Source organism: Chenopodium quinoa, unplaced genomic scaffold (genome assembly GCF_001683475.1).
Source record: "Chenopodium quinoa cultivar QQ74 unplaced genomic scaffold, ASM168347v1, whole genome shotgun sequence".
Lineage (NCBI taxonomy): Eukaryota > Viridiplantae > Streptophyta > Magnoliopsida > Caryophyllales > Amaranthaceae > Chenopodium > Chenopodium quinoa.
The window spans coordinates 3,204,552-3,217,115 of record NW_018744367.1 but is presented as its reverse complement, the minus strand read 5'-3'; the positions used below and the strand labels follow the sequence as shown (position 1 = coordinate 3,217,115).

Sequence of the window (12,564 nt, the reverse complement as noted above, 5' to 3'; positions counted from 1 at the left end):
ATGCACGGGATATATATTATATGGAATTATACTATTTTTCGTAGTCTAAAGAAATATGGTATGAGAAACAAGTTGATGGTGAATTAGCAGAATCTTCATTCAGTGTAAAAGATTTAACTCTTTTTTTTTCATTTTTTTTTTTATTTTATTTTTGTTCCTAAACTCGCTTGAATATAATTTAAAGACCTTACCTTTTTTGTCACCTTAAACTTACATCATTAACGAAATACTATACCTTCTTGTATCTCCTTTTGTCACAAATTCACAATATGAAAGTGGGTTGGGCCAGTGCGTGTTACGGATCAATATCGAGTTGATAATGGGCAGACTAGTAAATAAGGAAAGAGAATGGAAGTCAGAAATAAAATAAAGTACATCTGAATGCAACTTTAAATATGCAATATGAAACATTTTTACGTTATTTATTTCTTATTTTGTTAAATTGGGCTAGTAGTTTTTGCTTTGTAGTGTAAGTGGGGTTGGTAGGAAAGAAAAATAATAAAATATTTATCAAAGTGGGGTGGGTGGGAAAGAATAATTATAAAATAATGGTGAGTCCTTTTTAAATATAAAAGTATTGCAATTAATATGAAACGGATGAAAAAAAAAAGTGTTGCGATTAATACGAAATGAAGAAAATAACATAACTCAAACCCTGAACTATATCCGATCCAATCCAATTAGACTCAACAGAATCTGACCTGTTACCCGAATTGATCCTTTAGTTAAAGTGGAGGAGAACATTGAAACCTGTAAGTATAAATAAAAAGTCAAACAAGGTCAACTATCACTTTTATGAGTACATAGTAAGAAGTGAGTAAGCATATAATTGTGGTTAGTAATGAAATACGAGTTACATAATCAACCAACCTTTGTTATCCACTTCTTGTGGACATGGACTATTCTTTTTCTCTCTCTTCCCAACTTCACTTCCCTCCTCTTCTTCTTCTTCTTCCTCCATTTCTAACCTCTCTTTCACTTGTTCTTCAACCTTCCTCTTTACTTCCATGGCTTCCACGACTACTTCACCCTTCAAATCCATCTCCACTCTCCTTTCTCTCTCCTCCCCTTCTAAACCCTCTCTCCCTAAATACTTCCCCACCATAAATTCCCACCTCCCCGCCACTAAAATTTCGATATCTATCCGGAAGTTGACTAGTTTCAAGAGATCTGTCGTATGCAAGGCGACCGAAGTTTCTGTGGCTGAAGAATCTCCGGCGTCGGATGGTGGTGGAAAGAATTGGGTTCCGGTGGTGCCGTTGTCCGCGTTGCCTAGAGGGGAAAGAAGGGTGATCATTCAAGATGGGGAGACCATTTTGCTTTTGTGGTACAAGGATTCTGTTTTCGCTATCGAAAATCGGTCTCCTGCAGAAGGTGCTTACAGTGAGGGTTTGCTCAATGCCAAACTTACCCAAGTGAGTTAAATGCCTTACATTCTAATTATGCAGTAGAATTTTTTGATTAATACTGGATTGTGTTTGCTTAATTCTTTATGTAATGCATTGCTTATGTAATTGATTTTTATGGAACTTTTCATGGAAATGGAAGTTTACACAATATAGGAAGAAATGTGTAGAATCGTGTGTAATTGATATGCACTTAAATTTACACCTTGGAATATGATGATTGTAAATAGAATCCGAAAAGAAGAAAATAGTTACTAGTAGTAAGCTTTTTTTTTTTTTTTTTTTTTTTTTTTTTTTTTTTTTTTTTATGATTAGGATTGGAGGGTTATGGCAATTCAATATTGTTGGTCCTGGTTTATGTAACACGAAGTATGTGACTGTGGATACAAATAATATTTCCGGCTGCCATTTTCAGTTATGTGACTTATACTCGGCCACTCGGGTGCTTTTGTTAGACACGGGTATGTGTTTAAATCGTAGAATTGGTTAGTTAATGAATATTATGAGCTTTTTGCCATTCTTGGTGTAAACCGAAGTGCCTACTGTCTACGAAGTATATACACGTGTACTCTAGGTGAAATGAGTAGCTCGATTAACATTGATTGTAAGTAGATACAAACCTACTTAGTCCAAAGTCAGCTTTGATTGATGAACTCTTATGGTAGTTTAATATCCATTCAGAATTGTGATTGTTTTTCTGCTTTATTTCTCATGCTTCTGCTGCTGAAGCATAAATCTGTCAATGTTTATTGGCTATATATCTGAGGGAATTGTAGAAAGTATGAGGACAAATAATGGAAAATGCTGAAGCTTAGATTATCTAATTGCTTGAAAAATTAATAAGTGATATTCTGCATGGCTGCTTTATTATAATTACAGCTTCATTGCAGAGAAAGATGGCAGATGTTACTGTCATAGTGTCCTTTATGCGAGAAATATACCCATGGACAATATTGATCACGTAGGTGTTTCAGCATTTTATAGTGACTGGTCACAGAATGACTGTATAAACCCCAGAGCTGTTTAGAACATAAACTTGAATAGTCGAATAGTCAAGTGAGCTTGGTGGTTGCAGGCCTTGCAGCTAGTTAGGACTTTGATTTAAATCTATAATTCTATTTATGCTTTCCTTTAATTTCTTAAGATTATGTTTGTTATTGAGTTGGAATATTGGTAGAAAGTTGCTAAACTTCGGATGCATATGGAGACTTTGGTGGCTACTTGAAGATAGATAATGAATCGTATTGATCTTTAACATGAAGCTGGTTAGATATTAATATGAGCTGTTCTCTCTGTATAAGTGGATTTTGGTACATTATTGATGTAACTAGGTGAGAATCATTAATTAATTGATGAAAAAAATTTGATGTTGAAATAATTCTGGCTCAGCCCCACACAAGCTAGATATAGGATTACTGTTGCTTATCCATTTTGCATACCTTGTCAATGTGAAAACCATGAGTATTTTAAGGAGCGCCTAACTCCACCAACTGTAACAGTCTCTGTGCACCCAACCCTTTTATAGTTGTCCTGGATGAATTCCCGAATAGGAAGGAGAGTAACAGTCAAAGACAGAACTTAGAGAATGCAGCCTTATCTAAAGGAAGATAGTTTTTACGTTGCAATCTTCATCAAATTTAGGTAGACACAAATTTTCAAATATTAACAACAGTTTCATTGATGGAATGATCACTTTCAGCATTCTATAAAAAGACTTTGTTTTGCTTTCCACTATTTCCAATAATTACATGAGCATAATTACAGCTGGCTTCAGACTGTTGGTATACTGAAGAGGGCGAGTGACAGTGACTAACTGTAGCCTGTCTAGTTAGGATAATTTCTTAGCAGTACAAGTCCTAGTTTCATAGACAGTCTTCTCAATGTATGGTTTATCTGGTTGCCTCTCTAACAACTGATCAATCATAGAATAATTTAACCAATTTTTTTTATCAAGGTTAGCTTCAATTTCAAGAAAGTTACCTGAAGCCAAATCTTTTCTAGCGAACATTAGCATATCTTCTACAGGCTTGAGATGAGTCAGATCTAATCTATATATCACATTTATGAAAGAAATGGAAATGGTTGCTGTTTGCCAAAATATATATGCATCTAGATTTTTCTTTTTTAAATAGATACATGCATCTAGATAGTGTCTCCATTTTATAACAAATAGGAAAGGAGACTTGAGAATCTCTTGCTTTAATCCCTTTTCAGCCAGAAAAGCCGTATAATCTCTTTAGCGAATTGGAAAGAAGACTTGATATGTGTGTTGTCCAATCTTCTTTCCTGTTTTACCCATTGCTCCATTTACCGGCCACCCAGCTATATCTTTCTGATTGTCTCTATGTCAAGAAAATTACAGGGAAGCATGTTATACAGCACAGCAAAATGCATGTTCATTATACTTGGTATCAAATGATCTGACTGGCTAAACTTGCATAGAACTGTTCTATTATATTTTCACCTTACTAGCTTATTCTAAGGAGGCTTTTGGTTCACTTCTTGTTCAGACTCAGGTACCCATGTGTGACACAGGCACATGTCCTAGTGTCATACTCCACTGTTTTGTGAAAATATTTCATTAATTGGCTAAATTTGGAAGGTCTGAGTGTCCTACTCATGATCACGGGTGCTTAAGGTAAAATGAAAAGTTTGAGAAACATGGGTTTTAATTATGACTTGCTGCAACATGCTAGGTTTTTGTTGTAGGTGAGTTCATACTCCAGAAAGTTAGATTATCGCCATGCAGTGAACAGTTTGGCTGAGTGATAGTCTTTTCACATGTTCATTATTCCAGACTTCCAGTGTAGTAGCTGAATAACTAATCACTTTCTCAGATAGTTGCATGCGTGTTAAACTGTTGAGTGTTTGTAGCTCATTTAATTTGAAGCCATCTTACCCTTTACTTGTGCCTTTTCCCTCATTCTATGTCAGGATGGCTGCATAGTCTGCCCTACAACTGACAGTACATTTGATCTTCGAACTGGAGAAATTAAGGAATGGTATCCAAATAACCCAGTACTGAGAGTTCTCACCCCTGCTTTGAGGGGATTGTTCGTCTATCCTGTGAAATTTGATGAACAAAATATCTACATCAGCATGGGAGGTAGTTCAAATGTGGATGCTTCTGCTGAGATCGTCTTTAGTGGAAAGGCTCAACCTGGTATAACTGCTACAGATGTCAACGTGGAAGAGGTACACTATGCACTGCCACATTTTTCGAACTATACAGAAAAGATGGATAGATTAGGACACTTATTAAGGATCTAGGATTATTTATATAATTCACTCTCTTGGTGCAGTATCTTCATGAACATTTTGAATAACACAAAAATTTATTAGACCATATTAGACAAATGCAAGATCATTTGACTTGTGTATAGATTTGGCTGGGAACTAGCTCCTGTTGTATATCATCCAGAAGGATGATTCTGTTTGGCGCTTGTTTATTAAGCTCCACCCGGTTTTCTTTTTCATCGTATCCTACTTTATCCTGAATCCTGATGCATAATTCAATACGATATGCAGGTAAAAATGGTTGTTGATGAAAGCTCAGGAGGATTTGGTTTCACACGGAAGAACGAAGTGATTAATGGAAAGGCTGCTGTCATTGGATTTCTATTACTATTAGATTTTGAACTTCTAACTGGTAAAGGCCTTCTCAAGGGTACTGGATTCTTAGATTTCCTTTATTCTGTTACTGATGCTTTCAATTAAGCAGATTGCTTTGGTGAAAACATACACATTTTTTTTTTTCATCATATGGTCAGTATATAGTTATAATTCATCTATATCTCTTAATTACTCTGTCTTCTCTTATATGTTTTACTTATGTAAATTATATGTTTATATATTTTTTTTTCTACTTATAATACAATGGGTGTTAGTCTAGGTGCTTCTACAATTCGTCGTTTTGACTATGCATAATTCTTTGGTCTTTCCACTTCTCACATAATACTTTAGCTGGATTCTTTTCACTGCTTTTTTGTTACTGGAATCGTCGAAATTTCAGTTGTATAGAATGAAATAGTATTTGACTAGTCGTATAGTAGACCCTGCCTTAATCTTGAACAATTATCTTCTCATTTGGAGGTTGAAGGGAATAATTTTTCACTATTTATCTGTGGAAAAATACATTCGAATTACGGCATGAAAGTACTATTGTTTGATTTGAGTTTTTGACGATAAAGGTAGGTTTGTTGATAAAGGTTTGAGGCCGGGTAGCGTATATGTGTTACTCTGCTTATCGTCAATTGATTTGATTTTATATTTTATCTTTTAAAAAAAATTGTCAACTTTGGCATTGTCATCTTTTGTGAATACAAATATTTATATTTTATCTTTTAGGAACATATAAGATTGGGTAATGCTATATGTAGCCTTAAGGGTTATATATAAACATTAAGCATTAAATACACTCTTAAAAATTGTATAAAATTGAAAATTCATGACAAAACACGTGTAAATCAGTGTTTATATTTTCATGATTTTCTAACATTTTACGATATTCTAGTGTGTATTTAATGCTTATATGTAGCCCTAAGAGGTATGTATAACATTTTCCTAAATGTTTTGGGTAATGCTATATGTAGTTTTAAGGGTTATATATAAGCAATAAATACATTTTCGAAAATTGTATTAAATTAAGAATTCATGACAAAAACACATATAAATTAGTGTAATTATTAGTGTAAATAATGTTTAAAAATTGATTGATAATCAGTGTGCTTAAAAACAAAACATAACCAATAAAATTGTCAATCAAATTCTCGGAAACTGCTTACATAATTTTCGATTTCCATTGGGCTATCGGCATATTTGATTATCGGAATTAACTCGATAACACATACTTGAATACATAAATTTTGAAACTAAACAATTAATATTTCTTTTATTATCCAAAAAGACTTGTACATTTATACATATATGTACCCCAAAAGGTGTAAAAACAGTAAAACAAATCATTGTATAATCTAGCTTAGGAACTTTTCTGTTATTATGTTGAGTAAAAAATGGAACTTCGATATATAAATGAAAAGAAAAAATAAATCCCAAAATAATACAAACAATCTCGCCTTCAAAATTTAAATGAATATAAATGAAGCTTTTAAATGAATGCATGTTTGTGCTGTTACGTTCAACACCGAGGCATGTCTGGTGGTGGAGGCAGTATACGCGATTCGGGTGTTTTACCATTCTTGACGATGAACGCCATCTCCATTCCCCATGAAGCGTGTCGGTCCAAGTGACAATGCATGAACCAAACACCTACATTGTTGATATACGAGTATGAAAGGTTAAATTAGTACATATACGTAGTAAATAGATTAGCAGTACAATGATCAGGTGATTGAAAACGTACCTGGATTATCGGCTCTAAATCTGATTGCACTCCATCCGTTATAAGGAACTGCAATTGTGTTCTGGTAAGGTGGATCAACAAGATTATAGTTCAAAGGATCCTTTTCCTTGTTAAAGTTGCCTAAACCCGACCCAACAACGTAAAAATTATAACCATGAAGGTGCATAGGATGATCACCTCCTCCAAGTATATTCGTCCCTTGGAACACAAGCTCCACTGTCGAATTATATTTCAATACCTTCACCTTTGCACCACGCTCTGATCTTCGGAACTCTGATGGAAGGTTAGCTGCTGTGTAATTGAATTTCAAGGGCGGATTATTTGGAAAATTGGTTTGGAATTGACCATTAACCATATGATAATATGCTTCAAGTAAGTCGACGGTTGGACTTTCAAAAGTTACATTGTTTACAGTAGCAGCAAGACGGGTATTTCCCGGTCCTTCACATGTGTTCCCAATCTCACACGGGAAAGTATTGATGGACAACGTATAAAACAACTCCGTGGTAATGTTTAAGGGGACATCGACAGGGTGATCCTTACTCGCTAAACTCCTGAGCGAGTTTGTAAAGCTTACAGATGCATCAGTATCATTGTGGACTGGTAGATTTGGTAATAGAGGAATTGTATTGTTTGTATCGTATTTTCCGTTATAGTGAATGATACCGGTGGTTATGTTTCTCGGAAATGGTACATTTGGTGTGCGTTCATAAGCCTTAGCAGCCATATAGTATTGGTTTGGGTTTTGGTTGGCCTCAAGGAGTACGTCTATGGTTTGACCAGGAGATATAGTGACATAATCGCTTGTAAATGGCTTTGTATAGCTACCATCGGATCCAACGACTGTTAGATTATGGTTAGCTACTCCGAAGAACATGATGTTTTGCATCACTGAATTGATTATTCGAAGTAGATAAGTTTTCCCTTGATCCACCCTTAGATTGAACATATCTGCTTGTATACATACACCAATTTGAATGACAATTTCGGTTATTAGTACCATTAATCAATATGTGAAGATTCCTCACAGCACAAAAACAAAAAAAAAAAAAAAAATGTCAATATGAGAAGATAATCAAAAGTTTTATGGCATCCGCAAGAAGTTTTCCATAATGCTCATGAAATTACTCTCCGCTTTTTTTAGGTGACACAATTCTTTTATCATATTTTCGAGAATTTAATCTCTAATCAATACTATTATTTTAAAATAGGAAGTTGGAAGGGCATTTGTCTTCTTTCTGTTTTTCTGTTTTAAAATAATTTTATTTTAATTACAAAAAAAAAAAAAAAAGAAAAAAAAAACTTATATCTCTTCCATCCCAATGCCCTAATCATGCCTATTCAAGAAAATAGTTTTTTTCATCCAAAAAAAATTATTAAAACAGAAAATCAATCAAAACAATTCTTCTACATCTCTTCCATCTCAACCCCCTAATCATGCCTATTCAAGAAAATAATTTATTGGATCAAAAAAAAAAAATCTATACTAATATTTTAAAACAGGAAATTTAAAGGACACTTGTCCTCTTTCTGCATTTATGAATGTTGCATTTTTTTTTATTTTTCTCTTTTGTTTCAACTAAAGTGTAAAAAAAATATAATAAAATTAAAAAAAAAAAAACTCCTAAACGATTCAATCCCCTCAAAAAAGGATATCAATTTTCATTTGTGTCTCTTGGATTTCACTAAATTGCATTATATACATAAATTTTCAATCACACTAAAAAGTTAATTAATAGTTTATCTTCTCCCTCTCTAACTTTTTACGCTTTCTCTATTTACCCTAACTCTACCGTTTCTCTCTTTCATCCTAAATGTATAATTTTTATTAAGTATCTAAACAAAAAGTATTGTCAAGATGTATACAAACTTAAAAAAATAATAGCGGTATTAAATTTAAGGGAGCAATCAAATGTATGTTTTCTCAACTTTAATTATAATTCGTTTTTTTTTTTCAAATTTCTTTTCACTTTTTGTTGCTTTGGTATTTAATCATTTTTTAACAAATTGCGCTTTAGAATTTTGTCTAGATTTTTATAAAACTTTGTATTATTTTTTTTCCTTTTTCAATGTTCAAAGATAATTTTTTTTATGAAGTTTAAAATTTTTAAATTTTACCATGCGTCACTTTTTTTTCAGATCTCGATTTTTATTAAGTTTTTATGTAGGATTTTAATTTTTTTTAATTTTTTTTTTCTAAAATTTGTTTTTGAATTTTTGGGTGATTGGTGTTTAATCGTTTTTTAAAGAAGAATTGTGTATCAATATTTTGTTTGGATTTTGTAAAAGATTTGCATAATTAATTTTCTCTTACAATGTTTAAAGATCGAGTTTTTATAATTCTATTTTCAATATTTTTTATTTTGTCATATATTTCCTTTTCATTTTTTAAGATCTCAATTAAAATTTATTTATTTTTAACTTCATTTTTGTCTATAATTTTCGTTTATTGTGTTTTTAGTACTATTTTTGTAAATTTGAACTAGATTTGCAAAACAATTTTTTTATTTGATCTAATTTTAGTTACGTTTTTAAATTGTTATTTCTACTTATTGCTAACATGATGTTTTTCATGTGACAGAGTAGTTATTTGTATTTTTTCCTTGATGCTACATTGTACTTTCATTATATAATAAAATAACGGGTACCTATTTTTAATGTTCAAAATGTCCGGTTGCACATAAGCTAGACACTATATTGAGTTTTCTTTTTTTGTAAAATCTTTTTCTAAATTTTACATTCTGCTCTACTATATATTTTCTCTTTAATAATCGATTTTTGATTTTTTTTTTTTCAATTTTCTATTTCTTTTAGGTAATGTTGATTTGATTTATTTGGTGCTTTTATGTGTTTGTAGGTGAAGAGTTCAATATTCAACAACGGAACAATATATTTGGATGGAAACTACAATATATCGATTTTGTGAAGAGACAATTGGAAACATTTAATAAGAATTTCATATGATTAGTTTTGTACAAATAATTTTATTTTCATTGTACTCTCATACTGGTTCTTTTTTGAAAGAAAAGTGTTTCTTGATATTAACTAAAATAACATAAATAATAAAAATCTTAATCAGAAGTATTAGTGTTTGATTAATATTTAATGATTTATTATAAATTATTTTGTATTTATCAATTTATCATTTAATGCATCCATATGTAGGTAGGCTAGCTAATGTTTTCCATCACATGTACGTTGGGTTTGGGTTAAACCTGTATGTATTAGTAGATGGTTTTTTTGCATGATGCAATTTGTATTTCTTACATATGATATAATGTAATTTTTTTTTTTTTGGATTAGAATTTATTTATTGCATTACATTTACGTAGTATTTTATGTTACTAACAAAATACAATATAATTTATATTTACATATGTTTTAATTTTTAAAAAACCTAAGAACAATTTAAACACACAATAGTAAAAAAATTTAATTGAAAAACATATACTTTCTATTTAGCCAACAAGATTAATCCGTGCATCGCACGGGCTAAATACTAGTTATCTTTAAATAGAAACTATTAAGTCAATATTATGAATATATATATTGAGATGATTTTAGGAAAATCCAACATGACTATGTTTTATCATAGCTTTAAATTACAAAAGCTAATAAAAGTAAAGTGCGTGAATAGTGTTAAAAGTTATAATGTATCAACCAAAAAAAAAAGGAAGAAGTATGACATATTGACTATTTAAGTTATCCCGGTCCAATTACCATCTATATACCTATACTAAATTAGATTATTTTTTTTTCTTTTAGATTTTTGCAGAATTATTAATGTATCTAAAAACTTTATATTTTAATTATCTATTATTATGATGAACTTTTGAATTTCATTTTTCAAGAGATTTCTATATTTAATTTTAATTATCATTATTAAAACCGAGCATGCCTCGAGTATAATCTAAGTATCTAGTACTACGTCTAATTGCATTAATATCAAGACGATCACAAAATATAAAATGATATGTAAAATTTGTCAACAACCATTTTAAGTTTGTATTTTGCAAATTGCAATCATTTAAAAAAAAAATTTCAAATTGCACCCCAAAAGAACTAATAACTTGTTAATTGTCGCCTAAATCAAATTTTCCTCAATTTGCGTGCTGAAAAATATTCCATAAAGAATTTAGGGATCATTTTAGCTCTTAAGGGTCCGAATTGAGCTCGGAATTGACAAAAAAATAACATTAGTGCCTCGTTTTACGTATAAAAAATATATTGATTTGTGTGCAACAATTTTTGCCGTGAACACGTGGCACTTAAGTTAATTTTTTGTCAATTCTGAGCTCAATTTAGTCCCTTAAGACCTAAATGACCCCTAAAATCTTGACGGAACGTTTTTGACTCGCAGATCGATGAAAAAATTATATTGGGTGGCAATTTACAATTTATTAGTTTTTGGGCTGCAATTTACAATTTTTTTTTAATTGGCTATAATTTGCTAAATACAAACTTTAAATGACTGCGATTAACAAATTTTCCAAATTATAAACTAAACTTACCTCGTTTAGAGCAGGGATATAAATCGCCTGGATGACCGTTGATTAAGTAAGAATCGGAAATATTTGGATCTCCTCCTTTTTGGAGAAATGAATAATACAATGTTTGTATATCCATCTTCCACCATTCGCCTACAAAAGTTATACATTAAAGTTTAGGTTTGAGTATTATCTCCAACTTCTTTTCAATGTAAAATTTTTTCAAAAGAAATGACTTTCATTTTTTTTCTCAGTAAGAAAATAGAGGTAACTTTTACATCACTTAATATTGTAATAAACTAATAATGTTACATGTCAAACACTTTTATATTATAAGCTTGTTTGTCACCATATCTTTAATACACCAAAATAATACTCCGTGTCAAAGTTTGGTACGCACAATTTTGCATGATTACAAGAATACGTCAATTATACGTTGATAGGTTGAGTTTATTAAAAAAAACAAAATTAAACACTTCTACCAAAACTTGTATATATTATTGTCAAAATTGAGATAATTGACCCATTTGACAATAATTTTACACGTCCTATAATAGATGTATATTTTGTCTTTCTTATAATCAAAAGAATGTATGCTACTGTCTAGTTATAGTCTTCAAGTTTGTAAATGCTAGAATTATTTGGAGCACAATAAATTGACCATCAAAATAATGATCATTTTAGTCGTCAAAATCCTAATACACGCAATCATCCGGTGAAACATTATCAATAATATACAAGTACATAGAAATCATCCATTAACATAGTTTATATGATTGGACAACTTTTTTTTTTTTTTTTTTTTTTTTTTTTTTGGATAGAACACTAAGGAACCATAACATAATATAGATGAAATAATATACCTCATATTTGGAATTTTAGTATCTCATTTTGGATAATACCTCAAAATTTTATCGATTACATTAAATGATATACACAAGATTTAATGATCAATCTATTAGTTTTGAATACTATTTTAAAACTTTACTGGTTTGAATTAAGTAGATATACCTAAGATGATTGGAACTTCGGCATGAGGTTTGGGGAACGGGTAGTTGGTTCCATGCTTAGGATAGACAATAATTGCTCCATAAACCGTAGCTCTTGTCCAATTGCTATGAGCATGCCACCAAAGGGTACCTTCTTCTACTGTGAATATTACTTTTTGGCTAAATTTGCCTCCGGGTGGAATTGGGCATTGTGTTATGTATTCTGGACCGTCACTCCACGGATTTCTCTCCATTGCAACTCCATGCCTGATTATTTTCAAACATTACTTTCAAATTATCAAACAAGAAATCGTGTTTTT

The 12,564-nt window shown here is 31.2% G+C and overlaps 1 protein-coding gene and 1 pseudogene across 1 annotated transcript; one reads left to right on the top strand and one right to left on the bottom strand.

Moving 5' to 3' along the window:
- Positions 1 to 885: 885 nt before the first annotated feature.
- Positions 886 to 5,267, top strand: LOC110696548. The gene is made up of 3 exons (XM_021873874.1): positions 886 to 1,415; positions 4,341 to 4,601; positions 4,935 to 5,267. The coding sequence occupies exons 1-3, from the start codon at positions 1,008 to 1,010 to the stop codon at positions 5,121 to 5,123; spliced, it is 858 nt and encodes a 285-aa protein (XP_021729566.1). The 5' UTR covers positions 886 to 1,007; the 3' UTR covers positions 5,124 to 5,267.
- An 891-nt stretch (positions 5,268 to 6,158) lies between these two features.
- LOC110696674 overlaps positions 6,159 to 12,564 on the bottom strand; it is an 86,243-nt pseudogene continuing 79,837 nt past the window's right edge.